We start from the raw sequence: 27,682 nt of genomic DNA, 5'->3' as shown, positions 1-27,682 counted from the left end.
CTAATAGATCGGTTTTCTGTTTTTTTACACAAGGAGAAATCCTGTTTATTGATGATGTTGTTAAAGATCACAGCCTAATAGCTGAATTTTATATTTCTAAAGTTAGACACCAACAATAGATTGCTAATCTCCCTTCCTACCAAATGTCTGTGCTCTAATCATTTAATACCACCTCTGCACCTTACTGAAGACAACTTTTCTGTGGACTAAGCCCATTGCTTATCAGAGTACTATATAACCTGTAAATCCAATGTAGGCATTTCTTGACTAAAAGCCCACATTTAAAGCTACAATATAGCTGAAAACATCCTGGGATTTTAAGAATTACTATGCTTGTTTGCAGATTTTGAGGCTTCCTAGCTATTTTTTTCAGTTCTATGAATAACATAAAACTGTTTAGTTTTTGCTTAAAACAGTTAAGGTAGAAAAATAAAATGTAAGTTTTTCAAAGAATAATTTTGGAAGTATTGCATCATAGCATGTTCATAGAAGCATGACATAATTTTTTGTATTGTTTAATCTGCAAGATATGGCAGGATATTCTGCTTTTCACTTGCAGCTTAAGCTTTCTGAGTGGCACAAATGATGTAACTTTCAATTCTCTTTAATACTGCAAAATAATATTATGTATAAAGAAATAATAAGATAACTTAATTTTAGAGGCTTACAATTAAAATGTCTAAGTGAAATATAGCCTGCCAGCCATTCAAAATAAGAATGTCTTAACAATTTCCAAAGCTGAATTAAATTAAAATAATAACAAGACAAGAATATGTCAACTTACCTTAAAAGTACCCGAGCTATTGTTTGATATGCTCTCCCTAGTCCAGCATAATCTTCCAGATGTTTGGATATTTTCACATAAATATTTAACTTCTGGAAAAGAAAAGATAAAACAGTTATTTCTGCTTTGATATCACATCGAGGGATACGTATAGGTAGCTTGGTTTTTAATATTTGGAAATATTCATTTAAGGATTTTATTATAATGGTTTAATTTCAATCTAAACATCATGCATACACATAACTAACTAGCCTATAGGGAAGTTAACAAATGGCTACTGATTAATAAGCAAGTTATACACTTCAATGGTTGTTCTTACTGGGCTCCTACAAGTATATCATCTTTGTCCATATATGCAGTGCTGCTTCAATAGTTACAGTTAGAAGTTTTCAAATTATATCCAAAATAACCAGTTGCAATACGCTGTACATAATTTAAAGAAAAATAGTATTGAAACAAGTTGTTCTATCCAGAATATACTACATATACTTCTTTACCTAAGTGTTTTGTTAATTTTGGAATCAGTCAATTAGTATCACCTCTTTTATAAGCAAAGTTGCTGTAGTGAAACATATTATCTTAATTCAACTAAAACACTGCTATCATCTCTATGACCTACTTTTTCAAATCATGCATTTGAATGAGCAGTAGCAAAATGTGTATATATAATGACATTTCAAGTTTTCTTCTACTTCTCATGGTACTTTGATCCAATCTATTACACAAGTCTCCAAAGACTATCTATGGAAATCCTTTTTTGCAAATTTTTAATAAAAGATTAGTGAATGTCAGTTTCCAAGTTTAATGGGGAATAGGAGATTAAAAAGACTACAGTGGGCAAACTATAAAGCCTGACTGGATGAACAGGTGTACTCTGAATGAACCATAAACACCATCAGCCAAAGTAAACTCAATTAGAACTATGGATAAATCATTCAGATTTTTCTATAAACACTGCAGAAACTAAAGTGGATTTCAGTCAGGTCACTTGGAATAATATTTGCAACCTTCACTGTAAACCTGTATGATTGGGTTCATAGAACATGTTAAGTCATATTATAGTTTGTTTTGTTTTAGATTCGCATATAATGTGAAGAGTTTCTTTAGTTTCTAATTTATAGCTATACTAATTTATAACATAAATACTATTTATTTATTAGAAGGGGACGACAGAGAATGAGGTGGCTGGATGAAGTCACTGAAGCAGTAGTTGTGAGCTTAAATGGACTCCAGAAGATGGTAGAAGCTAGGAAGGCCTGGAGGAACTTTGTCCATGGGGTCATGATGGGTCAAACACGACTTCACAACTAATAACAACAAGAAGTATTTATTTACTAACAAGTCATGATTAAAAATAATATACATAACCTGTCTGTGCAGTGGGGTTCATGTTAATATATAGCATGGTCAGTTTGAAACACTCAACCAACAAAAAGATTTGTTTCCCAAAATATAGATAAGAATTAGAAATATTTCGACATACTCTTCTGGATCTCACATTATATAGATTTGATTGATACTTCCCAACATATATGCAAAGTGACATTTTGTTCTACATTTAGTATAAATGGTATCCAGAATACATTATAATACTCAATAAGCAGACTGTTTTTTCTAATATTCCTTTACTATAGAGTACTATAGTAACGGCAGGTCAGATTTATTAAAAAATACACATGAAATTGACATCTCAAAATAGTCTGATCTGTTGATAGTAAAATCTTAATTGTGAATGATTATTGCATATAGTCCAGAATTGTGAATTCAAGGCAGCATAGAAATTATATTAATAAATGAATAAATAACTGCTGTGACTGAAGTATCTAATAATCTTTGAAGCATTCCTTTATTATACAGCTTCTCCTAGCTGTATTGTTCTACTATTCCTAAGGCCACTTTCATATTAAACTGACCTGCTACCACTGAGTTTTCATATATTATTTGATGCCCATTGAAACTAATACAGGTTGTCCTCGAATTAAGAACACAATTGAGCCCAAAATTTCTGTTGCTAAGTGAGACAGTTGTTAAATGAATTTTGCCCATTTTACAACTTTTCTTCCCATAGTTGTCAAGTGAATCACTGTAGTCGTTAAGTTAATAACACAGTTGTTAACTGAATCTGGCTCCCCCATTGACTTTGCTTGCAAGATGGTCTCAAAAGGTGATCAAATGACCCTGGGACATTGCAACCGTATAAATATGAGTTAGTTGCCAACTGTCTGAACTTTGATCATGTGATCATGGGGATGCTGCAATGATTGTAAGTCACATTTTTCAGTGCCATTGTAGCTTCGAACAGTCACTAAATGAACTGTTGTAAGTCAAGGACTACCTAGACATTCTGTATTTATCCTGGAATATTTAGAAAACCAGAATGAGACAGTGTGAGACTAAAAGGCAGTTATACAATTGGACATCTTTTGTATAACTGTATTGCGAAATGGAGACGCTTGAGATAATTCAAAAGCCTTTTTTATGGAGTGAAAAGCATTAAAAGCCAAACTTACTTCTGCCACAGAAGACCTAATAAATGTAGCAAAAGGGTGGTATAGGCACTAACCTGAAATATCAGCTTCATGACATAACAAGAGAAGAATGGGTTATTTGGACAGCCCTAAATTTCCATCGTGTCCACTGGAGGTTTCCAACCTTTTCTAGACCCCACACCCCTAGAATGCTTCTGATATATGCTCACACCCCTTAGAAAAGTAAATAATTATACACATTTAATCATGCATATACACTATAATTTTGAAACTTCTAGACGCAAGTTTTTGCACCCCCTAAAATATTGTCTCGTACCCCCAGGGGATGTGAGTGCCCCCAGTTGGGAACCCCTGCACTGGAGCATTTGAGAATCAATTTGGTCAACAGAGATATTCCGCTAGACCAGAGATAAGAAACTATGGCAAGACAATGCACCATCTTTTACATTACCATTTGCTAAAACCAACTAAAAAAATCTTTAAATATATGTATATTTATTTTGGTAAATAGATACAAGAAGAAAAACATATTTTTTACTTTAGTGTTTTGTGACTGTTTAGGCACAAATATGTTAGATTTTAACCCATCTTAGAACATATACTCTCTTTATAATATATATAAAAAGCACATTATTCACCCTTCTTGGCATGTACAATATAATCTTAAAATATCTTTGGTACATTTAAAAAAAATAAAAATAAATGTAGGATATTTCTTATTTGTATCTTATAATTAGTCTGGATTAGCGTGGTTTGGAGTGACAATTAGTACTGTTAATAAATTTAAAGAAAATGATAAGTAATAATTGTCTATTTAAACTTATTTTATTATCTCTGTCAAAAGTGAAAAAGAATAAAAGCCGTTGCAAATTTTATTCAAGTTTAGAAACAAACATCTAAATCTAAAGATTTTCTTTTTCCATGGATCTGTATTTTAGTTATATGTGGAATAAAAAAAAATCCTAATGCAAATTTAAAGTTTTCCTAAATTTGTAACAAAAATATTTCTTTATAAAGGCAAATTTTCTTGTGCAGTAATCACTATTCATATTTAAATTATTTAACTATAAGTGTAATAATTATTCCTGAGTTAATGTTGTATAATGCATACATTTCCCCCCTAATTTTATGATTCTTTTCCCTTGAACCATTCCTCCTCTTAGGATGACCTTTGCAAGAATGTGTCAGGATATTTTGAAATAACAGAATTATCCTTGCAAGAATAGAATTATCTTTGCAAGGCAGTAGGGTACAGATTTTGTACAAAGGGCAACAACATTCCCACATTGTATTTGCAAAGAAATTTTTCAGATGGTTAGTTTTGCTGGTGAAAATATGAGGCAAGAGAATTACATTACGGTATCTAGAATATGCTCTCTCTCTGTGGAATATATATATGTGTGTGAATGTATGTGTGTGTGTGTGTATATATATATTTTCTTAAGTTTTCGCGGGTATTTATATGTATGGTATTCAGCTTTGTTCGGGTATTTTCCCGTGTCATTATAGTTGTGCTTTAAATATATATGAAGAAAACAAATATATATACATATATACATATATACATATATACATATACATATACATATACATATACATACATACATACATACATACATACATACATATATATGATGGATCTAATGTAATAAATATCAACTTCCATCTGATTAAGAATATGCCCAGATGAAAAATGGATGCATATATTATCAATCAAATCTCAGCATTCAATTTTCAGGTATGATTTCCCTCCTCATTGTAATACTAGGTTATTTAATTTTACACAGTTAATGGAAGTCTGTAGATTAAAATAAAATGAATTCAAGTCCTTCTACACAAATGTCAGCTAATCTGTCTTCTAGAGTGAAAGCTACAGTGGAAATATACAACCTGTGAAGAAATTATAAAAAATATTGAATAAAATAAAATAAAAATCTATAGTACAGACAGAGGTAATACAAAAAGCACTGAAAAAAATGTTTGAAATACTGTAATCCAATAGTAGGTGTAAATTGTATTTATGTTGTCTTAGCATTAAATATGTATTTCCAGAGGTCAGACTTCAAAATGGAGGTCAGCTTCAACCCAACATTGGAGCTATGGGCTTTGTCTTACAGATAACATATTTTATGACATCTTTATGAATGCCTGTTTTTGACTATTTTGAAAATAGTTTCTAAAATAGTTTTCAACTCTCTCTCATACTACCTGTGACCTGAAGTAAATATAGTAATAATTAGCAACCCTTTCCTCAAAAGTTTGAGTAATCTTGTAGTTATGTTCTGTAATTTAATTACTATACATTATGGAAAGAAGTAATATTTTGATAAGTCCTCAGTCTTTCACTATTTAGCTTCATTTGCTCATCCCTGGTTTTAGTATGAGCTCCTTAGCCAAGGAGTTCCGATTTCTTTCATACACATTGTGCTTGATTCATTTGTATAAACTGAATAATGTTTAAACAGACCTTCAAGATTATTTATGTCTTAATTTTGAAAGAGGTCATTCAGCCCATTAAGTTCAACTCTTTGTTATGTGTACAGAAATTAAAACGTCCTTGGCAGATGGTGTATATAACCTGTGTAGAAAACATCTGTTTGAATGAAGATCACTCCTTCTCCCGATATGCTTTTCTTCATTTTTGGCCAACATTTTCCCACTCTTTTAAATTTTATTGCATCCTTTTAGAAGTAAAGTGGCCAAATCTATGTTCCACGTTTGACCACTTCATTATTTGTGATGTTTTCAATTGTTAGCATGGAATCCATCTTTTTCACAGCAGCTGAACAAAAACTGACACTTTTATCAATCTATTCACAATCTGAGATTTTTTTCTTGGTAAGTCACTCCCAATTAAGATCTCGGGCCAAAGATTTTGCCTCATAATTTTACCTTACTTTGCCTTAAAATTTTATATAAGCTGTTTATACTCACCTAAATAATACAGTTTAAAAACAATTGTACTGTTTTGGAAAGGCAAAGTATATATACGTATAGATACATATCCAAATAATTACATTATATATTACACCTATCCACCCTCTCTGGCACAGAAAATTACACTGGGAATTTATCCAATTTCATATCCAAACTAAATTAAAAGATTTAGATTTTTAACTATAAAGTAAGAATTTCCACAGCAGTGTATTATCTGGCCTTACATAAACACCAACATTTTTTATGTTGATGCCTATGATCTTATGATGTTCATGGATTCTGACAATTTGTCTTAAATAATTATTTTATTTTATTTGGAAAATTAAGGTAAAATACAAATTCCAAATTTTTTACAAAAACAATTGTATCTTATTCCCCAAAATCATAAACTTCTATTGTTGCTACATTTTCCCCAAAAAGTCCAGTCCAAATTGTTTTCCACTTAGATATATAGTAAGTCACATCACCATGAATCTTCTTAAGAAAGTTGAGTTCATCATTTATCAATTCTGTTAACTCCAAATCTGTAGAATTCATACACTCTTCAGCTGTCTCCAACAAACCCATAGTTTCGAAACCAAATTTGTGAGCTTGGTTTAGCTACAGTTGCTTCTATCTAGATATCCTCTTTAAGTTGATTTAAAACCCTTGTTACTTTGACAAACTTTTTACTGAAAAAAATTGAATTTGCATTTGTAATATAGACCTGTAACTGGGTATTCACAACCAGGCATAAATAAAGGAGTTAAATATGGTGCACCTTCTACTTCATAAGCCTGAACTATACTTACTTTGATACAGTATATCTTAACACTTGAGAGCCATTTTGGTATAGTGGTTAAGGCACCAGACTAGAAAGTGGGAGATTTGAGTGCTAGTCCCACCTTAGCCATAAAAACCATCTGTGTGACTTTGGGTCAGTCATTCTCTCTCAGCTCACTTCACAGAGTTACTGTCATGGGAAAATAGGAGAAGGAAGATGTGTTGTAGATACGTTCTCGTCCTTTACTTATTGATAAATGTAATAAAGGTGAGAAATAAACAAACAAACATTTGTTTAGTTATACAAGAAAATATAACTAATTGTGGCTGTTCAGAGTTGCTTAAAATGGGAGGTCATATAAATCTTTTAAATAAATACAAATATTTTTTAAAATTAACCATTCAAATGAGATCTTTTCAACTACTTTACAATATACTAAATGAAACATTACTGGGTGCATAATGTTCAATATATTTGAAATATTTGAAACTATATCACATAGTTCTGTGCCCATACCTTATTTATACCTTATTTACCTTATTTAGCTTAGGTTCTACTTTTGGAGAAGGAACATAGTATAGTTATATAGCATAGTAACATTTGAATCAAATGTTAATTTAAATTAAAGGTAAAAAATAGAATTTTACTTTGAACAGGTATGAACAGAATCAGATCTTTGTTCACAGATGTAGAAAGGTCATGTTTTTAATTATTGGTATCTGGAAAATTTAAAATGTGGGTATATATATTTTAAGTAAAATATTATACCCTTGCATCTGTCTAATATACTAACAGACATCATAAGATAAAATATACACCAAATATATTTCTGTAGAGAATCTCTCTATCCACAACACACTAAGCTTCAAAAATGTAACCAGTTTGTGGTATAGTGCAATATGAGTCAATGTTCCACTGTGAAACCAGTGATTTGGTGAAATTACGACCCTTGATCTACCGACTCTTAATCCAATATTAAGCCTGTACTACACAAGCTTGATCTAAGGAGAGAAATAAGTGTTAAGTTTATTAACAGGCTATAAATACAATGAGATGAAGTCATGTAGAAAGATATGCACCCTCTCAAAGCAAGGATTTTTATAGATGCATTCACACCTCTACTTTCTGCTTAATCATTTACAACGATATAAAGATATGCACTTCCTAGAATATGCAGTATATGTTAATGTGACATACATGAAGTTTCTCTATGTGCTCATCTCAATTTTTTTTAAAAAAATGCCATCTCAGAATGTTAAAAAATTGAATCTTTTTGTTTGTGAGTTTTTAGTTATGGAATTGTTGACAGTCTAGAATTTTAAAGTCTAATATTCTATTCATGATAGGTAGCACATCTTTTTTTTTTTTTTTTGAAAGAGCAACAATGTTAGCTAGTAACTGCTAGTAACTCTTGTACTAATAAGGAAACTAAAATATTCCACTATTAAAAGTAGTGGTTATTTGAATTTTTGTAACTTTAGAAACTTCATGTGAGTTCTCAGAGTTTTGGATGAAACAAATGTTTGAAATTTAAAATTGTGACAGAACTTGGGATGCCCAAATAAGCCTGGCATTTTTTTGGTTGAACTGTAACCAATTCAAACCAGTTTGATGCAACTTTTTAGTCTCAGTATTTTGTTACAAACTCAAAATTCATTTTCCATTTTGTGCATTCATAGTTCAGGTCATTCTACCACTTCAAAATTCTGCTATCTCATTTTGTTACATAAACATGTCATATTACAACTTCTATTAATGAATTTACTGTTACCTATGTATGAAATGCTTAGTTGACTTTAATGGAATGATGCAAACTTATTTATTGTTGGAGAAGTGCTATGATTGTAAGTTTATTTCTTATTGTGGTTATTTTCTCATCTTTCCTACTACCTTCTATTTGTATCTTATGATTATATTATTTTTTTGTTTGTATGTACGCTGAGAACTTATGCCCCAGAGAGAAATTCCTTGTGTCCAATCACACTTGGCCAATAAAGAATTCTATTTTGTTTTGTTCTGTTCCATTCTATTCCCTTCCGTTCTGTTCTGTTCTGCTCCATTCCATTAAGTTCCATTCCTATCAAAGGCCTGAAGGGCTGCTTTTTGTTCTGGATGGCTTGGTATAAGACCATGATTCCATTGTATTGCCATTGTGACAGTCTACCTTGTTTCCTAGCCAATCTCGGATAAACATGTGAACATGTGGTTCTTAAGGTGCTAAATTTTTTGTTTTTGATGAAGTTCAAAATTCATGCGTAAGGCTGCCTTGTTAGATGCGACTCAGGATCTTGCGTTCTATGTATCATGCCTGGAATGTAGTAATTTGATTATTATCTATCTGGAGGCTTCCCAAAAGGAGACTTAATCACTTAGTTGAGATTTCAGCTTGATCTCTTGGCGAATGCCACAAAAGGTTCCATCCTATCTTCCATGTTATTTGGAATAAACTTCTGATGTGGAATGTACTCCTTCTCTGGATGGGTACATACCCTTTTCTTCATAAGGATTGGTGTGGCAATCGGTGGGTCTTCCTATTTATATTAATATTCCAGACAAAATCATTTAAATTTTTTAAAATAAAAGCAAACCCTGGCACATACTTTTCTAAGTGAAAAACTACAATATAATTGAATTCTTTTCAAATTCAAAAATGTGGGGAATATGTATTTTAAGTTATAACCAGTGCAATAGTCTGAAGACAGTCTGCTATTCTGTAGAGGATATTTAAAACAAACATAATTTATGTATGTCTTCCATTCTGGCAGCTGTGACAATGCTAACCTGCCAAGAGCTTTTATCAAGTATGTTATAACAACTAGTAATAAGTGTAAATAATAAATGCCAAAGATCTTATGGGAAGTAGAAGCAATAGTAAACAATTTTTGGTATTTGCTGATAGGAATCTGCTGGACTTGGAATTCCCTGGCTTCTCAGTAGATGTTTGGCCTGACAATAAACAACAGTTTAATACTTTATCTAATCCCCGTCAGGAGGTGAATTCAGCAGCGAGCTTTTGCAGATGTTCACATCCAATAATCTATCCATAATTGATGAAACAGGGAGGTCAGATGTAATGGTTGCTACTATTCTAGCAACATATAAATGGATATTGACAAAACAAGCCAGAATGGCACTGAATACTGAGCGGTGACAATCTTGAAAGCAATGCAAAGACAGAAGAATGTATGAGGGTTATAGGACAGAATTCTTCAGTAAGATGTGTTGCATAAAAACAACATAAGCAGACAGAGGGCATTTTTGGACAAGAAAAATCTTCAAGGATGGAGAAAAAAAATAACAATGAGCTAAATGTAAGATGACTGGAGATTTGAGTAAGTAGAAATGCATGCTTTTGATCAGCAATAATGTGTACCAGATATCTGGAATGCCTTATTGGATTAATATGTTGATACCGTACACTTTGTAGTGAGGATGATGTCTTTTCACATAAACTACATGTGGAATAATAAGAAACATAAGTGCAAATTGTTACATTAGTAAAAAAATGAACTTATTTTTTTATTTATATGTAATCTTCCAGTCTGTGACATACTTCGATACTCAAAGTTTTTTACTTATATCTTTTTACTTAATAACCATTACATACTATAGGTATCATCAACTTTATATTGGGTAAGTGGCTAAAAGAAACTCATACTATAGATACAACTGACTGAATGTGCAGTTTATAAATAGGGAAAAAAGAATTCCTATTTCTCAACCATTTTGTGCAGCCTGAATCCATTATCAGAAGTGCATGTAAATATAAACATAATTTTATTGCTTAATTTATTCTCTACATATTCACATATAAATGTATAATAAGATGCTGTGCCTCTACACATGTTGACAATATTTCTTCAGTGCTGCTATCTGATTTCATACTACAGAAAACTGAATTACTGTGTTACAATTTGCAATAATAAAAGCTTTTGTTATTATAAATACTGATGGTTTAATTAATTCCACAGTTCATTACCAATTTCTGATTGGATCTGCAATTAATTATGTAAGTATATATTGATTAATCAGTTAATTGATTATAATTATGTATTAAATTTATTTGTAACAAATTAATTGTTTGAGAGACAAATTCTGAAAATATGTCATCAAATATTAATTGCTGGACTTCCACCATGAAATTCAAACAGTATGAACATGTTTGTGATCAGAACAAAAACTTAAGTATTTTACTGGATTTTGATGTAAGTATCTATATTGTTTTTTATTTATCATCTGTTAAAAGATGAAATTTAAAAGTTCATGTGATAATATAAGCACAACCATAAATTGAATACTGCTTGTGTTAAATTATACATGACCACACTGTGTTCTGCATGACTATGTCAGAAAAAAATGCAAATATAAGAAACACATTTGAGGCCAAATGCCTCAAGGGAATAAATGAATATAAGCAGATTAATACATAGCATAATCCTATATGTATCTACTTAAAAGTATGTTCTAATGAGTTTAATTGGACAGTCACAATAAATTGAGCATAGATATGCATCTCTTAATCACTTCAATATCCTCTTAATCCTTTACGATACAATGGATCTGTCTAAGTACTCATCCATAGTTATTGCTTTTACTTGTACTAGTTTGTTAGAACATATGAATTTCTAAGCGCATTTCTTGTTCTAAATCATATGAGTTTTCTGAACCCACAATTTTGTGATTGTCATGAAGGGATAAAATGAATGACAGAGAAAATGTAATAGAACTGTGGCGCGAAAGGGCAAGATTAGCTGCTTAGTACCAAGTGTTTAATTAGTGTATATGCTACTTCTTCACATTCATTTCAAAAGTGGTTCATAACAGTTATATAAAATAGCTAAATATATCAAATTAGAATGCAATCAGTAAACACAGTGCAATACATGATTATATAAAGCCAGGGGAAAGTGTATTTTTAAAGGCTAAAATAGAAAGGGGTTGCTTATTTAAAAAAAATTTTTAATAGGGATCTGTCTCACCTAGTAAAGAGTTCTACCATATGAGAATCAGTATATTTCTCCTGGCAGGATAGTCTTTGAACAGAACCCCATCAGAAAATTTCAAGTGCCTTGGCAGCACTAAATTTTGGACTTCCACATTCTGCCAAATTGAAATTTCTGAGCCATTTTCATTGCTATGTTATGTAGGACACTCTACAACAGGGGCGTCAAACTCAAGGCCTAGGGGCCGTATCCAGTTTAGATGTGGCTCACAGGGCCAGCCTGGAAACAGCGAAGGACTGGCCCACAGTGCCTCTGCCAGTGAAAACAGAGCTCAGGAGCCTGTTTTCTCTGGAGGAACACTCGGGCCACCACAGGCGCCCTTGACACAAATGACATTGAGCTGGCCACGCCCACTCCAGCCCCCTAAGGTCAACACAACCCTGATGCAGTCCTCAATGAAATCGAGTTTGACACCCCTGCTCTACAACAAATCATGCCTAAGGTAAAGCTTAAACTTTATTAACATACATTTATACAAAAATAACCAGCTTTTCCCAACATCTTAGAAACAAAGAGGTATCTCAAATAGTATCCATTACTTTTAACAATTATTTAACAAAATCAATTAACTGGAATTCTCACATAAGAAATCCCCTATCTTTGCTATATATTTCATCAGCCAAAAGTTAAAACTCATTTATATTAAAATAAGAATAAACATATGATTTAATGTTAACACCTTAGGGGAAAAAGTCAATTCCATAATAAGTGGTTCACTTAATAAATAAAAATGGTTATATTTGATGTTTTATAAGCTGTATCATAAACTCAGGGGACTGAGTAGAACATGTTCTTTCTCTACTGTTTGCATTATGGGAAGAAAGTAAAAAAAAATAACAAAAAGAGTCAAAAATATCCAGAGGCAGTGGTTATCTGAAAAATCTGCTCCCATTAGATTCCCCCAGATGGAGGCTACTTGAGGTGGGTCACAGAACAAAGGGAAAATGATGATGAAAATTCAAAGCAAAGCAGAAAAATAACTGCTGAGCTCCCCAAGTGTATCTCTGAATAGTCCCACGCTGTGTGGCAAAACCCTTTGGCAAGCTACAGAAGCTAGTGATGAAATACACATTAACATGTGGCAAACAGACTCGTAGCTGTATTGTATGTAAGTTACAAGTAATGATAACTAGTAGTCTCCTGGGAGCAGAAGGCAATGATTTCAACTCTGTAAGCATCTGAGCTTCCCTTGGATAAAGGGACAATTAAACCGAGAACAGACAGATACATTTTAGCAATCCTTTCTAATTTGACAGTAAAGCTTACTTGTGCTCAGCAGAGATGAAAACAATTGAAATTTAACATAGTATGCACTGGTCACTACTGATGATTAGGTATAAACTTAAAACTTGATTTAAACCAACTTGGATTAATGTTCATGATTTGTGCTTAGTAAAATAATAAATTTGATTTTCACGATAGTGAAATGTTCTATTCTAAAGACACTATATCCACAAGGAGGATCATATTAAATTATTTAAATAAAAAGGAATCAGTAGAGAAGAAGCCAAGAATGCATGATGTTTCTTGCTTGTTCAATGTGTTTATGAACAAATGTATAAGAAATGCTTGTGATGACATTAGAGGTGTGTTAATTGAGATGTGAATGTTGATAATGCTGGATGTCTGCATGGATGATTTGCAGAAAATGTTAAACAGAGTGTATAATGCAGCAAAGAGCTGTGTTTGAAAAGAAAAATGATATGGATTATTGCAAATCATAAGTAAGCAAAAAGAAAAATACAAGAAAGTAAATTATTAAATATGTTGGTAAAACATTTTCTAAAGATGGGGAAATGGAGAAATTCTAAGTATGCAAATGTTAGTAGAAAGTAGTGGGTAGTATGTGATCTGTTTCAAGAAATGAATATTTGTTGAAGAAGTATAACGAATTAGATTGAGAAGTTTATTATATGGTAGTGACAACTGTCTACATCAGGAGAAACATAAAAGTTGAATACAATGAAAAGAGCACACTTGGAAAGTATGCCTATAGTAAGAGAAAAAGAGATAGATGAAGAATGAGTGAGTGATCAACAAATATGGATAGAATAATGAGTGACCTAGGTGGAAGAAATATGTTGAGGTCCTTTGAAGAAATAAAATGAAGACAGAATTACAAAATAAATATACGAAAGAAGAGGAAGGAGGAAGGTATGGCTGGATGGAGTTAATAATACCCTCAAAAAGAAGGAGAAGTTTAAATAACAAGAGAATTTTTAATTAATGTATGGACATGATAAAAGCAAGGATGGCTTATAAGGAAAATAAAGTATGAAGAAGAATGGTACTGATGTAAAACTAAGATAGATTTCTTGTTCTTTCTGCTATGTCCCACTTCCAGGTATTTTCGTTAACTACTTTTTTTCCCTGCACTTTACCTCCAAAGGGAACAGCACAATAGATATGTAGGTACGAACATACAATGATTAAAACTTAATATGGGAAATCCTTCCAGTTTAATTTCTTTTCTATAATTATTACATTATTTATAGTAAATAATATTTTCCCTGAAATTTCCCAAACCATATCTTTTTAACCAAAGACATGAATCCAGAATTCTGTAGTGCATAATAATTTGTTACATAATCAAGAACAAATACAAATGCATATGGAAGCATTTACAAACTAAACAAATTGCATGATATAAGGAATATTGTCTGCATTAACTGATAAGGATTTACCATGGAGTCACTGTTATCAGTTAAGTTACACAAAGTACACTACAGGCAGGTTAGGGTAAGAGCTGTGTCAGCATCTTCATAATAGAAATTATATACTGCCATCTGGCATAAGGCAGTGATTAAGAGTTTAAATTGTGAACCAAGAAGTCCAAGGTGAAAATCTTGCTGCATTCTTGCCTTCCTTATATGAAAATGGCAAAACAATAATGTCGTACATCAGTCATACATTTAGACAGAAAATTTCTGTTAGCCATTCTGGAATTCTGACATAGTATATTTCTTCCGCTTCTGAGGTTGTTCAGCTTCCAGTAGCCCTGCAGGCCCATGCCCTGGTTGCTCAGCTATGGGACCCGTGGCCTGTAGCCCACTTGTCGATGGATGCCCAGGTTCCCCAACACCCGACACAGCCCTTGTTAACCCAGGTGATGACCGACCTGGTATAGGCTTTGTTTGGTTGTGTTTCACCATGATTTATTGCATGGGTTGTTGGGTGCACTCAGTCCTGCTCCTCGCCAAGACCTCTCTGGCATGGTTGAACCTGCTGGTAGTTTGCACTACCACCAGCAGAGCTCTCAGTTTCATTGGAGCAGTTAAGCCCCCCACCACATTAAGGTGGCACCCCATGTTGTTGTTGTTATTATTATTATTAATTTTCATTCATAAACATTTTTGAATAACAGTGCATTGGCAGAGCATTATTTACAAATAAAACACGACCAACATACATTGGCAATAAATCTCAACATACAAACTAATAGCAATGGTAATGGTATAATAACAGTACTAATAGTATAACCAAAAGAGTTGATCTAGGTTTCTTCTTACATTAGGTTAATTACATTTTTATCAATTCCTACATTCATATTTATCTATTTCTTTACTTTCAATATATATATATTAACCTTCATAATCTTACTTTCTCTAATTTTTTCTCTCTATCCATTCATAGAATTTATTCCATGTCCGAAAGTATTCTGAATCTTTGTCTTTAATTTTTAAAGTTAATCTATCCATTTCAGCACAGTCCCAAATTTTCTTAATTATAACCTCATCCAGTGCAGTATTCATATTTTTCCAGTGTTTAGCATATGTAATCCTTGCTGCCGTCAATATGTGTAGCACTAAATATGTGATCGCTTTGTCAAGATCCTCTGATAGTATACCTAAAGGGCACGTTTCTGGTTTAAACTCAATATTTTGATCAGTTATCATTTCCAACCATTTATGTATATTCTCCCAATATTTTCTAGCTTTATCGCATGTCCACCACATATGGTAATAGGTGCCTGCAACCTGGTTGTATTTCCAACATTTAGCAGATAGGTTGCTGAACATTTTCGCCAGTCTTGCAGGTGGTAAATGTCACCTGTAAAACATCTTATAGAGATTTTCTTTGTAAGCTGAGGCCATAGTTATTTTGTAATTCCTGTCCCAAAGTTTTTGCCAATTCTCTAATTCTATATTATAGCTGAAGTTTTTTGCCCAGGCAATCATCATTTCTTTGACAAGTTCTTCCTCCATTTTGTAGTTCAGTAAATAATATTTTTTAAATCAATTTTTCATTTGTCCCCATTAAAATTTTATCCAATGCTGTAGGTTCTTTATTTACACCCCATGTTTTAACATCTTTCTCATATTTTGACTGAATCAGAAAATATGGCAACCAAGCCAGATTACCCCCTGGGTCCTGTAATTGTTGCCCTGGTTTAAATTCTCCCCTCTCATTTAAGATATCTTTATCGAGTACATTTTTTTTTCAAATTAATGAGATTTGGATATATAAGTGCCATCACTGGGGAGAGCCAGACTGGTATTTCCCTATACTGTTGTGGTTTAATTTTTTCCCATATGTTAAGCAATGCATTCCTCACATAATGCCTCTGAAAATATTTATGCGCTGTGTTTCCACTGTATCCAAGAAAAGCTTGCCAGCCTAATTGCAAATCGTATCCTTCTAATAATAATAATAACCTTCTGTGTTTCAGATTTACCCAGTCTTTTAACCATGTAAGAGCTGCTGCTTGATGGTATAGTTCCAGTCTGGAAGTCCAAAGAAATTATTTGATGAATTAAATAAAATAATTCTGAAGTATATTTGGAAAGGTAAAAAAAATCGAGAATAAAATTGAAAATGTTACAAGAATCTAGAAAAAACCCGGCTCTCCTTATCTATCTGAGCTCAAAATATCCATCTGAGGACAAAATATTTTCTTATATCAATGTTTCCTACCTTGGCATGCCAGGGAATTTTTCAACAAATACCCATTAACATTCATTGCTTCCTCTTTTCTTATTTTATCTGCTCAGTTCAAGCTCAGCTGGAACTGCCTTTTATGCTACCGTATGTCCTCTTTTTCCTGCTCATGATTCTGTCTTTCTCAATTTATCATGTCACTTTCTTTTTTAAAAAAACCTTCACTTCTACAAAGGGTTCTCCAATTTTTCCTAGCATCATTATTTGCTCTTCTTTTATTACTTTCCCAATCTTTCTAAGCTTTGTGCTATTAATATTAGCTTAATTCCTCTATCATCTAACTTTCTTCATCTCATGTTATAAAAAGCATTCAAGACAATGCTGCTGTTATTTAAATAATAGAAACAAGAAGAATTACACCAATTTTACAGAGAAACCAAATATTTATCTGAATGAAATATATTACTTAAGAGTTGAACCCTACAAGTGTGGTTAGAGTCAAATAAGACCTGACTATAGGCATAGAACTAACCTTTGTGTTTAGTTTAAATAGCAATGAAGAAGATAACTTCTTCAGAACCATAATATGGGAGAGAGACAATTACTTTGCTCCTACTTATCTGGATTGCAATGTTTTTATTTATCTGTAAGGAATTTAATCATTAATGGCAAGTTGTTCCTTTTCGGAAAGGAAATAACAGCTGTGGAAGAACAGCACTGAAGAAGCTACACAAAGGAAAAAAAGTTAAACATCTTTTCCTCGGTTGCAGTTCAGATTCAAATCTCACTTCAGCAACTGATGTTATGAAAGCAAATTCAAAGTAGGTAAAGAGCAATACTTGCGATTTTGTTTCTAGACCAATTATATAGGTTTAAAGATCAGCAGATCAATTATGTGCTTCATTTCTGTCTATGGTTTAGTTCTTTTAATGTAGTCTAGAATAATAGCTATCTTCCACATTCAACCAAGTATCAGATTTTACATTACATTAAATGATTTGATTTAAACCATTATTGTCCTGGTGTTTCACGAAAGTACATATAACTACATATTTTCTTTGGATAGTACAATCATATAATTTAATACATATCAGCTAAAACAGGGGTCCCCAACTGCCGGTCCATGTGGGATGGTACTGGGGTGCAAGGAATGTTTCTTTAATACCGGGCCCGCTGGTTGCTGGGCCGCCCATCTTTTTTTGGTAAAAAAAGCAATTTTTCGTCAAAAAAGATGGCGGGCGCCATGCTGGGGGGGGGTGAGCTTTCCGGGTAGAAAGCCATTTCTACCCGAAAAAGCTCACCAGAAGCGCTGGTAGCGTACAAGCTTATTTGAAAAATCACTTCCGGTGATGTCACCGGGTGATTTTTCATCAAAAAAGATGGCGGCGCCCAGCTGACGCCGGAACCGTCGCCGTGCTCAGCTGGCGCCGGAACCGGGTCGCGGCGTCGAAAAGCTGTGATCCCTGAGCTAAAAGACTTATATGACCAATCTTTATATATATATAAAGTATATCTAATATACATCTTCTATACAAAATAACCTTGGGTGGCTCACAGCAGTAACCAATAAAATAATAAAAATTAAAGCATGAATCATGCACTATTAAAACAAACAAACAGATTTCCTATCACAGTGCCCTAACATCTCCATACCCACCTCCCTGTTTGCTTGTAAACTCCCATCCTCCCCTTCCAGCCTGCTGGGTTTTCTACATAGAATCTCTGGGGATCTTAGTTGGGAAGACCTATTCCATAAGGCACTTCTCCTAACTCCTGCTGATGGCAACACTTCAGAGAAGGGTCCTGGAATATACATATCTGGATGGAATAGGCTGGTGGAAGGTGCAGATACCCTCAAGGAAAGGCAGTTCTGCATATAACATGGCCTCAAGGTGTTTAGAGCTTTAAAAGTGACAACCATTACCTTGAATTCACCTGGAAAGCAACTGGAAGACAATGCAGGCTGCTACACTCTGGACCAGTTTTAAGTACTGGTCACTTTTAAGAGCAGATTCATGTAGAATGTATTGCAGTAATCCAATAGTGAAATGACAAGACACGAGTGACTGTGAGAATGTGTGTGTGTGTGTGTGTGTGTAATTTTATCAATTAGAATAAGGAATGTAGGGTAAAGAAATTATCTCCATTTATGGTGGCAATATATTATCAATTATTGCCAATAATAACAACATAAACTCTGCTCATTTCTTTCCAAGGCAGGTAGTAACTGTAAGATGAGACAGTTAAATAGCAATTAATAATAGTGGTTTAATAAAATTATTATTATATTTTTAGATAATTTTGAAGGCTGGAATCTATACTTTAAAATAATTAATTACATATATATATTGTTCTAATCTTCAACAAAAGAAAATTCTCCATGTGGTTGCCTATGTGATCTGTAGCTGTTTTAGAGAGCAACCTGTCCCAAAATTGACATCTCCCAACTAAATTTGAAACGGGTTGAGCAGGTTACTTTATAAATCATTCTTTTCCTTTTCCAGGAAAAGAAGAAGATTACTTCATCATAAAAAGCAAACTTGTAAACTTATGTGCTGCATATCAGATATAGTAATGAAACAGGTTAATAAAGTCTAGCCATGAGGCAAAACTACTATAATCACATAATTCTTCAAGAAAACTTCATATAACGTTCTATTGCAAATGGAGGCCAAAATGTTGAAACCAATATGACTCTACTAAGAGGGTGAAAGGAAAGTGGATAGCGAACAGCTTTATACAATGCCAAACATACAAATAGAGTGAAAAATTAAAGTTAGGAATACAATTTCTATAAGTAATAGTGCTAGCATGGGAGAAAATAAAAGGATAAGCCTTTATTTAGGAAACATCATGGTGTGAAGATAGTCTAACTTGCTTAATTCTACCTACAATTAAGTTTGTGTAATGTATTAACCTATGTCATGGGGGGCAATTTGTGACCTGCACAGGTTATAATCAGAAGAGAAAGAAAACAGAACTAAAAGAGAAAAGAAGTTATGAAAAACCTGAGAATATCAAGTCTAAACAGCAGAAAGCACACTAGGTAGAAACATGCAAAGCAATATTTCACAGAAGATACAGAGAAAAAAATGCAGAATGCTATTGGTATTACTACATCTGTTTCTCCAAGTGGTCAATCAGTTTATATGGAAAGATGATGTGCCCGCTGATGAAGTCCAACAAGGGAGACACCAAAAAAGTCTTATAACAATTGAACATTTTCATCCAAATGGACTATTTAGTGTTGGAGGCAAATGGAGGAACACACAAAAAACAAGAGATAATGAGGAAACAATATTCATCAAGGCAGCCTGGCAGAAAGTAGAATTCTGAATAGGCGTATTTCATATTGTAACACATGCTTCAGATCTCAATTTAATCGCTATAAGCAACTTAATGTTACAACCATAAAAGAGAGTATGTATCGTTTAGACTTACTGATGTAGCTTTGTGTAATTCTCCGGCTGAAAAATATGCTATGCCTAAACAGAAAGTAGTTTCTCCTTCCATCTTCATATTCTCTGCTAAAGAAATAAATATTGTTTTATAATTAGGCTTAAAAAAATTAAATGGCACTGAATTTTTGTGAATATTTTTTTTCAGCTCATCTTCACAAATGTTATTATTATCTATACGGAACAAAACGTTGTATAAAATATTATGTCAAGTGCTTCATTTTGCTTTGGGTTGTGAGTGCAGGCAAAGAAATATAATAGAAAAGAAAAACATCTCTTATTTGTTAGGCCCTAACAAACAGTGTGCAAGGAAACCAGAAGAGTAAGCGTTACATGTTCACCAAGAGATTCCATAACAATCTCCTTCTACCTACGTCTGTGCCAAAGATGTCCAGAGAGGTGTATGTCAAAATCTGCACTGCAACCCAAGTGTTTTGTGCATATATATGCCAATTAATGCATCCATGAATGCTAGGTCTTGGATAACAATTGTGTCAAAGTTTTATGAGTGATAAAATAGAATTGCTGTATACCATAGAGATAAAAATGACTCAGAGAATTTACTAATATTGTAAGGTGTTTTTTTTTATCACTGAGCTCGCTGTTTTTCCTATCTTTAAGCTATATTATCAATCGTGTATTATTTGTTTATTACATGGTAGGTAAGACTTATCTATAGTACACTTGCTAATTAAATGGAAATGATGGTATAATTGTCCACTCCTAATACAATTTGATTTATTAAATTGCCCAATAAATCTGGACAATTACAAATGATTAAAAACATGTGGAAACAAGAAAACAACATAAAAACAATAAAAAAGCCCTAGGTGAAACGCTAGGTCTTTGGGATCTTTTTAGACACGAGTAGGATGGGGGCCATTTGAATCTCATTCCAGAGAACAAGTACTGCTACACAGAAGGCTTGCTTCCAAGGTCGCCTGAAGAGCATCAATCCTGCCAGGTTGGATTGGCCAGGCAGATATTATGAGAGATATATGGTCCCTCAAGTAACTAGGCTCTATGCCATATATATTCTTGATGTATTTCCACATATATTACAATTAAAAAGTATCAAAGAGCGCTACAAAAAAGGAGGTTCCATATGACTCAATGTCTAGAAATAAAACTACAGTAACTGCATTAATTATTAAAACCATTTGATTAAGAAGTACTGGCATAATAGTGATGCTATATTAAGTAAAAATCTGTACATGTACATGTACTTGAGCCATGTACCTTAAGATTTCATTACCTTACTTTAATGTGTAAGTAGTGTCACTCAAGAAATCAGTGAAGAACACTGAATGTTATCAGAGGCCTTATTTCTGACTATGGATTCATTTTTTAAAATAGTAGAACTGGATGACTCCATTTTTAGAGTTAAAGGCTTTCTTGAAATAAATGGATTCCTAGTTGTCCACAAATAGGCACTTCAGTTTTATAAGGTTTAGAAATACATTGATAGCATTTGTTTTGAATTTCATTGAAAAAAATCATCAAGCACTTGGTGATTTTTCTTCTATTTTTACTTTATTTTTGGGAAAATCCAGTCTTGCATATGAAAGAAAGACAATGCAGGAATATTATTTCTTTCTCACCTTCTTCTGCCATTTTTAAAGCTTTTGTTAGAGTTCTGATGGCTTCTTGATGTTCTTTATTTGCTAGCATTTTGTCTGCCAGTAATGTGTAAATTCTCCAGAGATGCTCACAGGCTAGTGAATTTAAATTCCGGCCTGTATTATCTTTCCATGTCCGTCCCACTGTCAGGTTATAGAATGCTTCATAATGTTCTACAGCTTTCAGGAAGTGACCTGAAGAATACAAAACAACTCACAATCAAGTATCCTCGGTAGAATGTTATATATTGATTAAACAATTATAATGATAATGAAGCTATAAAACCCCTCCCCCAAAACCAAATAAGCATAATTTTTCAAAAATGTCCATAGACACTTAAAAGGAAATTGTAAAAAGTATTATTTTATGTAGGAAAATTATGAAAAAATATTTTTTAGAAATGTCAGATTAGAGTTGACTTCTGATTCATTTATCTTAGCTTTAAGAAAATGGTTTAAGTAGTATGTTCTACCATTAATTCAGACACCTTCATCAATATATAAATCAAGAACATCTGCAGATTACCACAAACATACTGAAATATTTTTAGAACACTCTGATACTTCTATTATACAATAAACTGCTATATACATGGAGCTCTAGGATGAAAAATCTGAACAGAGGACTAAAACATATTCAGTCTACACATTGTTAAATCGTCAACACTATTATTTGTTTTGTTTTTATTAAGTTTGTTAAATTCATATTCTCACACTTTTGAATAATTTTTTCATTAAGTACATATACAATTACTAATATTGCAGTTCCATATGTATACAAAAATTTAATCATGAATTTAACACAGCCAGAATTGGAAGACATGGGTTATTCTTTTTTATAGTTCCATGATACAAAAATCTAGTAAGAAGGACAAATGAACTTAGATTAAAGGTCAATATAGAACATGGGATACCTGTCCTTTCACCTAATACAGAGGTCCCCAATCCCAGGCTTCAGACTGGGCCACGGACCAGCACCAATCTGTAGCTCATTGGGAACCAGGCTGTGTAAGCAGTGGGCAAGGACATGAAGCTTCATTTGCACATGGAGGGGATGAGGTTGAGCGCATGAACCCATCCCCTCCCCCTGCCACTGTTGCATGCTGCCACCGGTCTGTGCAGCCAAAAAGGTTGGGGACTGCTGATCTAATAGTTAATAGTGTTTGAGATTAACATTGCCAGCCTTGTCAAGTCTATTTTCTTTGAGAGAAGCAAGTTACTACAAACAATACAGTTCCTAAAATATGTCTTCAAAAGAAGAATGTTAAATAGATCAGTTTTAAGAATTTAATATGGGCAGCTTTATCAGTCTGAGAAAAAATTCCAAGCAAGCTGCTCTTTAAAATGAAATCATAAACAGTTTTTTGGGTAAGGATTTTTTCCAGTAGTTTAAATAAATTACTGTATAAGAAATACATAAGAAATATCTACATTGTGAAAGAAATAGGATTCTACATAATGATCCAAACAGTGATTTTCGATAAATTACTATGTTGATAGAGTCGTGAATCTGGAGGTGCTAAATAAAGTGATTTTATCTGCTCTTGATCAGATATTTTATTTTAGGGGATTAAAAGGGATAATAAAAATTTAAACTTGAACCAGTCATTTACCCTGGTTAAATATCCTAACCAGAAGAACTAATAGAGAACATAAATCATTAAAGTATAGGGAGATACTGGTATAACTTTATATTATAGTACATTGTAATCTTTAACAAAGTGTCCATCATTTGATCAATCTAATTGACAAAGTAAACACACAGTATTTTAAAAGCAGAAATGCAGAAATTCTACTGTAAGAAATTGGACAATATTATCCATAACACCATATGCCAGATAACAGAGGTACTATATCCTAAGATAAAAGGTGTTCTAGTTGATTTGGAAGAATAAATGGATATGCATAATCAACTGTTTTGTCTGTGTTCATAATAAAATTCTTCCTTACATTTATCCTTCTACAAAACTGTTCCCAGACTCTCTATTTTTATTAAATAAAAACTATCTTAGGCAAATATTAATGAAAAAGAGATGCACAAAATATCTATAATTTTGTACTATTTTTGAATAGAGATTGACTAGATATTAACACAAATGGGTTTTAACATGAAGCTTCCATAAAAGCAGGGACATAAATGTAATTCTCCTAGATGCTATTTTGATGCACATTTTTGATTCTATGAATATTTTATGAAATGGTCCAAACTAAAGCCATATAACATTCCTGCATTACTGATGCTTGCACCCGTAAGCTACAAACATTAGAGGCATGATTGAATGCATTAAAATGAACTCATTCAGCAGCACATTGATTACTTGAAGGCGGGTGAAGCAAAAGAAAGGTTGCTACACTTAAGAAAACAGTGCACAAATTTATAATATAGAAAAATAAAGATACTAAATTGGGAAAAGTGGCATCCAGTAAGAAAATTATTATGAATTTTTCATTGGCCTATGTGTATCAATATAATATCAGTTAGGCAGGCTATTAATTAGGTTTCAAAGATTATTCTGGTAAATAAAATTCTGGAATCTCAAATTATTCTGCTGACCAGTTCAGTTCCATGCTTTAGCAATAGCATAAATAACTATTTTCTTTTTTTTACCAAACTTAAATATCAATTATATATAACCGTTAATGATAATTTAAAGGTATGGTATGTTCTGTAATGTTTGTCTTACAATATTATAATAGAAATCACATTTATTTATATATTATTACATGATGGTACAATTTTACAAAACAAAATGTAAGAGTGACTGAATAATATTTTAAATGTTTGAGAAATATTAATAGTAAGATTTCCATATAATAATTAAGAAAAATCTCTCTTTTTTTTGGCCCAGAATATATAATACTGAAGTTTTAGCTATTGTTGTTGTTCCTACTGTTGTTATTACTGGTTAAGGAATATATTGGCCATCAGCCCTAATAATAATCACCTACATATTTAAAATATTTATACTTTTTAAAAAAGTAAACATTCTAAATGTAGTTTTCAAAATAAAATATAGATATTAGAACTTAATTAAAAAAAAAGAAAAGAAAACCAACCAGGAAACTACTAAACCTTGCCGGGGTGGGGTGTGTGTGTCACACTTAGAACAATGAACAACTCAATAAAACTCATTGAATGGAACAATACCAGAATATATCTTTAGAAATGTTATAAAAATTGATATGCATTTAGTTTGGAAGTTTGGGCAAGTGCAAAGACTTCTATGTAGTACCTGCCAGTACAATTCTTTTCACATACAAGCAATCAAACAGGGAAGCTGACAGCCTTGGAAGCCATATTTTACTTGGAAGTGTCGAGGCTGCCACATTCAGTGCCTGGGAATTTGGGAGGGGGCATTTCATAAAGAGGTGGAAGATTAGACTCAACAACATTCTTTCTTGGAGAGTCAAGGACATGTTACCCTGCACCTGGAGAGGAGTGTCTGGAGGAATGTCTCTATTTGGGATGACGTTTGATGAGACCATGTGATGGACTGGTGGGTACAGGGGATGGATCTTTGAATTTCTTTTGGGAAGGGAAAACCTGGAACTCTCCGATTCGGGTTTTCCAGGTGTGCCAATATGACAACTCAAATAAAATAGAACTTTGAGAAAATGCTTGTCTGGGAGTTTATTGGTTTGGAGTTTGTTAGTTGGAACGCTAACACAAGCAAGCAAACAAGCACAACTCTTCTAGTAGGTTGTCAGAAACTAAAACACAGATATGCCTCCAGCTACATTTATTTGAGTCCATAAATGTTTCCACTTTCGAAGTTGGGAGGAGGAGATACTAAAATTCAGTGGAAGAATTGCAACCTGTGAAATTTTGGCTATTTGGAAACATCTTTATATGTGAACATCAAGAAAAGAACCTACCAAACATTATAACCAGGAAGAAATGTATTAAATACTGTATATTAAAGGTAATCAAACGGTAAAAATGCATTAACAATTATGGACAAACTTCATTAAAGTGCCCATTTTTGTTATTTTTAAATGTCCAACTTAATAATAAAATAGGTTATGTTTATTTCATGTTAATATATATAATGAATTTATAACAATTAATCTGCAATATTGAATGGAAAAATAATGGTCAAATTTAAACAGCAGAGCTTCTCAACTTCTGTTTTTTTCCATCTTCACCATAGGAAAAAGGAGCTAGAATGAAACTTGAAAACTGATACAAACATGGTCAGGGAGTACCTCTTTATTTTGAATGGATTCTGTGGGACTCTTGCAGAGAACTAAAGGCACTTGTTAGAGATCTAGTTGCATTTTTATGACTATTGCTGAGGAATCCTGAAGAACTATGACTGGTGAGTAAATCTTTTTCAGAAATGGAAAAAGAAGGAAGCTCTGGGGAACTACTGATCACTCTGTTAGAGACAAATGAAGAATCTAGAGCAGATAATACAATAAATGATCTGTGAGCAGAGGAGGATTATCTAGATAATTTGGTCTGCTTCATGCAAATTGGATGTTAAATTTTGGTAAATCACACATCGTTTGTCAATAAACAAGCTTTTAATAGCAACAGGAGAACCAAACAATTTGTGTTCACACACTAATGAAATGGGGGAAGAAAAATGATGTGAAAAGAGGAGCAAAAAATTCAGATTTCACTTGTTAATATTTAGATATTAAGACATTTTTGACTTCGTAGAAACTCAAAGTTTTGAAACACTGAAGGCTGGGAGGAAATGCATCTGCTTGGATATGGCAGATAACTTCAGCATTTTATGCCCAACCAACAGCCCTCCCTGGGTACAAGCCATAATGATCTGTTACAGTATGCCAGTAACTACTAGTCTTTCTGAAGTTTTTGCATTTTTCCCCACACCACATATTGATAAAGAGAAAAAAATGGGAGAAGAAAGAGTTCAAAGATCATCTGCTGGGAGGACCAGTCTAGAAAACTTAGAATGGGCATTGGTAGAAGTTACCGTGAACGCCCTTTCTATCTATGCTGCGAGAGAGCCTAGGATGGGTTGACTCCTTCCTATGATGTCATTTAGCTGAGTCTGTACTAAGATATAAAAGCCAGCCCCTGGGAGAGACCCCAGCTTTGGCGAAGAAACTTGACAGACTGAAAGGTGTCTCTGAAAGCACAAATGAATACAGAAATATGTCTTACCCTCTCCAGATGAATCAAGGGAGGGCTGGGCTCTCTTGCAGCATAGATAGAAACGGCATTCACGGTAACTTCTACCAATGCCCATTCTCCTCCATGCTGCATCGAGAGCCCAGGATGGGACATACCAAAGCTTGCATATCCACGGGCGGTTCCTCGTCCAGCTCATCACACCGACTGTGCAACCACTTGTTGAAGCACCCGTCTGCCGAAGGCTGCAGTCACTGAGGCAAAGGCATTCAGATGGTAGTGAAAGGAGACGGGGATCTCCACGTGGCCACATGACAAATCTCCTCCAAGGATGCTTGGGTCACCCAGGCAGCAGAAGTGGCCGCGCTTCTGGTAGAGGGCGCCATCAGACCTCGGGGAACCGGAAGGGCTGCAGCTTTGTAGGCCTGCTCAATGCAAGACCTGACCCACCTGCTAATAGTAGGAGAAGAGGCCTTGTGCCCCAAGTAAGAAGGGAAAAAGGAAACAAACATGGCTTCCAACTTCCTGAAGGAAGTGCACTTATGTATATTCTAAGAGCCCTTCTTACGTCTAGCGTGTGCCACTGCCGCTCTAAGTCATGGTGTGGGAGAGGACAGAAGTCAGGCAAAACAATGTCCTGGGACTTC

General features: G+C 33.5%; 1 protein-coding gene and 1 long non-coding RNA gene across 6 annotated transcripts in view; one reads left to right on the top strand and one right to left on the bottom strand.

The window, feature by feature from the left end:
• The window catches only part of TTC29 (tetratricopeptide repeat domain 29), a 93,214-nt gene that overhangs the window by 36,142 nt on the left and 29,390 nt on the right, over positions 1 to 27,682 (bottom strand). For 4 of the 5 annotated variants that reach the window (XM_087963059.1, XM_087963063.1, XM_087963062.1 and 1 more), the window contains exons 6-8: positions 21,914 to 22,126; positions 20,296 to 20,381; positions 785 to 876 (exon numbers count right to left, since the gene is read on the bottom strand). In XM_087963059.1, coding sequence (XP_087819185.1) covers positions 785 to 876; positions 20,296 to 20,381; positions 21,914 to 22,126 — 391 coding nt within the window. The remainder of the gene's footprint in view (positions 1 to 784; positions 877 to 20,295; positions 20,382 to 21,913; positions 22,127 to 27,682) is intronic. The other variant, XM_087963061.1, reaches the window with a different exon arrangement.
• LOC148130683 (uncharacterized) lies at positions 9,996 to 17,819 on the top strand. Its single transcript, XR_015749593.1, has 4 exons — positions 9,996 to 10,305; positions 10,945 to 10,982; positions 14,321 to 14,388; positions 16,646 to 17,819. It is a non-coding gene; the product is annotated as an uncharacterized LOC148130683 (long non-coding RNA).

This window comes from Notechis scutatus, chromosome 4 (genome assembly GCF_049901735.1).
Source record: "Notechis scutatus isolate UNSWTSFEM ecotype Mainland chromosome 4, rNotScu1.2, whole genome shotgun sequence".
Taxonomy (NCBI): Eukaryota; Metazoa; Chordata; class Lepidosauria; order Squamata; family Elapidae; genus Notechis; species Notechis scutatus.
Note: the sequence above shows the minus strand (reverse complement) of the source record. Positions and strands in the feature narration are given on the sequence as shown.